General features: G+C 35.4%; 1 protein-coding gene across 1 annotated transcript; it reads right to left on the bottom strand.

The window, feature by feature from the left end:
- Positions 1 to 1,604: 1,604 nt before the first annotated feature.
- Positions 1,605 to 5,060, bottom strand: LOC120119468 (protein disulfide isomerase-like 1-4). The gene is made up of 12 exons (XM_039139291.1): positions 4,418 to 5,060; positions 4,096 to 4,225; positions 3,706 to 3,871; positions 3,500 to 3,618; positions 3,296 to 3,376; positions 3,043 to 3,129; positions 2,830 to 2,904; positions 2,653 to 2,721; positions 2,464 to 2,544; positions 2,237 to 2,371; positions 2,073 to 2,129; positions 1,605 to 1,978 (listed from the first exon to the last, which is right to left on the bottom strand). The coding sequence occupies exons 1-12, from the start codon at positions 4,978 to 4,980 to the stop codon at positions 1,787 to 1,789; spliced, it is 1,755 nt and encodes a 584-aa protein (XP_038995222.1). The 5' UTR covers positions 4,981 to 5,060; the 3' UTR covers positions 1,605 to 1,786.
- Between the last annotated feature and the right edge of the window lie 611 nt (positions 5,061 to 5,671).

The following is a 5,671-nucleotide window of genomic DNA, read 5'->3' on the forward strand; positions in this document are numbered from 1 at the left end:
AGGTTGTTCGTAAAAATAAATGAACCAGACACACCTTTGTTCGTGTTCGTTCATTTATTAAATGAACATAAAATTTTTATTCATACTTGTTTATTTAGCTTATTAAACGAACATAAATGAACATTATACGATCGGTCACGAACAATTCACTGAACATTATCTTCATTTACACTCCTACTTATAACTTTTGGTAAGTTTTTCACAAACCTCTGCGGTCGTGCCGGTGCTTGCACAAGATCCTCACAACATTTATTTTCTGATTGGTTTATTAGTGGTCATGTATTGTCAGATTCTCTCTTTGGTAAAAGGCTGTTTGCCGATATAATCAGAATTGTGTAGTGAAACAGTCTGTCAAATTGTTCGATTCGCTCACCACTCCTTTATCACTTCGTAAAGCGCCTCTTTCGATAGAGACAAGGAGTTTTATGAAGATTATTGGTTTTTTTGACGTGGACGCCATTCTTAGTGGAAAGTTTCCTTTTTTTCCGTATCTTTAGGTTTAATATTTTTGTCTTATGTATAAATTTTTTGGTGATTGTTGTCTCTAATTTTCTCTTAGGATGTGTTGTAATATTGATTTTTTTCATTTTTTTATTAATGAAATCCAATTACAATAGTTAAAAAAAGATAAAATACTCAAACGAAAATATTAGATATAATAGTGTTATAGTAAGGTAAACAAAGGGAATTAGATGTAATATTATTAAATTTGAGAAGCTCATTTATGTGCATCATCATGAAGACTAATAATTTCTTGATGAGATGAAAACTAAAAAATGGCAAATTAGGTAAGAAATCAATATTTAGTTGGAATCGATGGTTTTGGACCTACTAACCATTACATTTACCCCAAAAAAAGTAGAAAATTTTGAACATTACATTTAAAAAAAATTAATAGAAAATTCACCCAAGCCTCAAACACGATCCTTAGGACTCCGAATCACGTGGACCATGGCATATGATTTCACATGTTCAGCTTCACCCTTCCTAAATTCCCACGCAATATCCATTTCTTGATACTTGTAAAAGAATATAATAACAATAATAATAAAAAGAACTTCCGTAAACTTATGCATATAAATTGGACTGGACGAATTAGGTTTTTGGTTGGATTCTTTTGAATTCTAAGAATTTTAAATACGATACTTCCGTTTACATTATTTTAGATTTATATTTATTTGAGTTCAATAATATTAATTATACGAATCCAGATTATTCTATCTTCATTCAAATTAGTATAAATTTAAACCATTATAAATTAGTACAAGTTAGCCCAATAAGTTAACACGAACCAAATAACTTCAATTGTAAAAAAAATATTATTATTCCTTAAAACCCCGGTTCCGAGTACTAAGAATGCCACAAGTATTAACATTCAATGTCAAATAATTAAGAGTTATATTTGATTGAATATTACCTTCTACTTACCCCATATTAATTTAAAAAAATCATCCTTGGTTAAAATTCTAATTCAAGTTGTTTTCGACTTGTAACGAATTCAAATAAATCTGAAAATTTTCAAATGAAGATCCAGATTTACAGATCTAAAACAATAAAAGGACGACTGAGCTTTCGATGAAGGCCGATTTAGTGAAGCAGAAATTGGGGAAAAAGGGCCACTTATTCTTCAACGTCTTTGGTATCCCGGAAAAAAAAAAAAGTCAATGACAACTTTCGGATCCCTCTTTTCCAGTCACTATTCCTTAATCTACTGATAAATAAGAGACAATAACTTAGGATGCCATTAAAAGCTAAATTCCTCATTGTGGTCGTCATGTTACAAAAGCTACAACTCATCCTTCAAATCACCATTGCTGCTCTTAGCACTGTCCTTGGATTCATCACTCGTGGTTTCTGGACTCGATTGCGCTCCCCCTTTCGGTGCTGAAACTGGATTTTGTAGTTTGAAAGGGATTGAAGCATGTTTCTTCAGGAACTTGTAAAAGGCCACTACGGTTCTATCAGTGTCCACGGTAATCTGCCAATGTCCGGTATTACAGGCATTTTCATTCAATTTCATTTACGATGAGAGGAAAAAACAGAATATGCAGAACGTGATAGATGGTACTTACGGGATCAAAACTCTTGTTTCCTGCTGGGAAAAACAGAATCGTCGGGAACCCATCGGACTGCCAAAATAAATGAAGTTCCACTCAAGCTCAAATGCAAAATAGGAATTGAGATGGAGGATTTTACTTAACAACAAAGTGCAAGTGCGGATTTATGTTAACTTTACCTTTGCCCTAGGATGTTCGTTTGTTGTCCCGTCCATTTTAGCAATAACCAAAGAGTCAATTCCACGTAGATGTTTGGCAAGCTTGTTGTATGTGGGCTCGAGAGATTGGCAGTGGCCACACCAAGGTGCATAGATCTGGCAGTCAGAGCATTCAACGAAATAAGCATGATGAAAGAAAACTATAAGCTTTATCTTTTTCCATATTAGGGTCCAAGTTCCAAAAATACCTCGAGAAGTACATCCTTTGACTCATCTAAAACAATTTCATCAAAGTTATTGCCGACAACAATTTTCACATCCCCATCATTCTGCATCAAATGGAAGTTAGAAGAAATTAGAAAGAAACCTAAATATAGAAAAGTAAGTTAGATTACAATCAACAATTACAAAGTTGATAATGGGAAAATGATACTTACAGTTTCGGGAATTGGGTCCGATTTATAGAAAGGTTTAAGCTTCTCTTCTAAAAAATCTTCCCCAAAAGCCTACAGAAAGGTACACTATAATCAAGTTGATTGGAAGAGTAGATATTGTCTCCATTTACGTAAGGAGAGTATGATAAAGCTAAATAGAGTGAGACATAGAGAGAGAACCTTAATTTTGTCCAATGTCACATCTCCATCAAAGAAAAACTTCCTACCATCTTCGTTTCCAGTGTATGCAAGGATCTGCGTGATGATCAAATAACACCATAGAGAACATCAAACTAATTGCAAATGGAGAATAAAACAACCTTTAACCATGCAACACATTTTCCATCCAAAAAAAAAAGTTTGGGGGCTGAGCAGGGAAAGAAAGTGACGTACTTTGGGACCATCTCCACTGACACCAAAATATTCTGCAACAGGGCTTCCAAAATCTTCATTATCCACTTGCACATAAACAAAGATAAGCTGAAAATAGGCATACAGGACAAGAATAAGTACGATGTTACCATAGTTATCATCTACGGGGCTAGAGAAAAATGAAGTTTTCGGAATACACACTTCAGCAGTTTAATAAATCATCATATACAATAATAAATAGTAGTTTAATTTATGCAAGATGATTTATTGTTACCTTTCCCTTGAAAAATTTGGCTGCTTCTTGGAATGATGGGATATACTTATCAGAAATGTTTGATGAGGCAAACAACAACACCTTCAAGAAAAATTATTTTAAGTGTCAATAACATGACAATAAATACGGTAAAGAAAACCTATATGCACAGTAAAAATAGTCCAGAAGTTCACAAATAGGAGGAAATGCTATTCTCATGCACACCTGTTTCTTAATATCGCTTTCAAAAATTGAAGGAGCAGTTTCCCTAGTAAATATCGTAATCAAAGGAAGCTTGTTGGAGAATACAAACTCGGATATTGCAGTCTTGACAAACTGACCATCTGCTAGATGAAACAAATGGATGTAAAATTTTCCCTAAGAATTCAGATCAAGATTCAAACCAGTACTGCTTCTGTTTAGAAACTAACCAAAGTAGCTTATTTTTTCAGCCTCATTTTTAATTAAGACCAAAGCCGGGCGTTTAACTTCAGGGTCTAAGTGGAAAAGCTTCGCAACATCAGGATTCACAGTTTGATAGAAGCTGACATCATCTTCGAGACGTGAAGCTGCTGCAAGCTCTTCACTCTCATGACCCTGTTGTCATTTTAATAGGCCAAATCCAAATTAAATCATATGAGAAAAGGGTTAGCTTATATATGTGATGGATCAAGTTCAGGATAATACAAAGACTCCATAACATTATATGGCCCGAATCCTTGAATTACAGTCTAGAAGATGTTGATTGATCATCAAGTCACTCAAATCTTATAAAACAATAATTCAATACATAAATATAACGAGAGAGAAGTATATCATACCACCAAAGAGTTCAAGTATCCCAAGGCAACTTTAGATTCAGAAGTCAAGATGCGATCAGCTTCCTCGATGGTAGAAACGTTGTGTATACCAGGTCCTACCTTCTTCTTAATCCATGTCACTATGGCATCCCTGAGTTATAAATGATTAAATCATTAGTAGCCATCAAATAAAATAAAGGAAAAAATACTTTAATTAAACAATGACAAGACACATCCTAATTTGTAGATTTTTACCATGATTCAACCAAAATAAAATTACGAATCCAGTAGATAATTGAAAGCTCATTAACGTAATCTTTTATTTTTTGTATTCAAAACTTACTTGCTTCTAGCACCAGAATAAGGCTTATGTTCTCCATCAACAAAGAAATAAACAGTGGGGAAACCCTGCACATCATACTCTTGAGCCAGCTCATTCTCCTCAGTGGCATCCACCTTGGCCAACACCACATCCTCCCCTTTCAATTCCGTCGCTGCTGCCGCGTACTCCGGAGCCAAAGCTTGGCAATGGCCACACCAAGGTGCGTAGAACTCAACCATCACGAACTTGTTCTTCTCGATGAAATCACTGAAGTTTCCTTGCTTTAAAACGACGACGTCCTTGTCGTCGACTTCGGGTTCCTTGTACGGATCCGAATCGGAGTCGTCGAAATCATGGAAGTTCCCAAAGTCATCGTCGTCTAAGTCGCCATACTGTTCATCCTCGTTAAAGTGGGGGTGATCAGAACCGGCGTCGCTTTTGCCTTCCGTTTCTTCGAGGAAACGGAGATCCTCGTCGTCCTCGACGTCGTCGTTTTTGGTTGCCTTGGAGATCGAGGGCGTGAGAGTTGCAAATAGGAGGAGAGAAACGAGAGAGATTACTAGAAAGATCCGAAACGACGCCATTTTTCGTGGCGCAATTGGAAAATTTTGAGAAGAAATGGGAGATTTTCGAGAAACTGAGAATGAGAGGAGATCTGAATCTGAGTAGGGTTTATAGTGTGGAAGTGGAAGGTCAAATTGAGCAAAAACAAGTCAACAACTCGACGAACGACGTCGTTTTATCTTGCAGTGGGCTTTAATTGCGGAATGGATTGTGCTACTTACCCGCGCGTATTAATTCCGTTTACGTACATTGCGCTGTATTCTGATTGATTTCTTAACTAAATCAGAGACTAGCCTTGCTTCGAACTTCTTACGACTTCAAGATTTGGGTAAACTACATATATGGTCACTCAAATATGAGTACATTTCTGTCTCAACACTAAAGTTTTAAAGTAATGAAAGGTCACTAATATTATTGTTTTATAATAAATCGATCATTCAGCCATTAATCGTTGTTAGTGTAGTATAATATGACGCGTTTGGGCAGTTGAATTGTCATTATTTGACTATATTAACACCCTTTGAACAACTATTTTGACTTACACATAAAAATTATAGAAAATAAACTGTTGTAAAACGAGACATTAACACTGACTGAAAAATATAAAATGAAATATATATACAAAGAATCAATTGACCATGTCATAGTATCAACCACTTCTTTAAAAGCGAATTCGCTCTAATGTGTATAATCGCTATATTGGACGAACGA

The sequence above is a fragment of the Hibiscus syriacus genome, unplaced genomic scaffold, assembly GCF_006381635.1.
Source record: "Hibiscus syriacus cultivar Baekdansim isolate YM2019G1 unplaced genomic scaffold, ASM638163v2 tig00000991_pilon, whole genome shotgun sequence".
Taxonomy (NCBI): Eukaryota; Viridiplantae; Streptophyta; class Magnoliopsida; order Malvales; family Malvaceae; genus Hibiscus; species Hibiscus syriacus.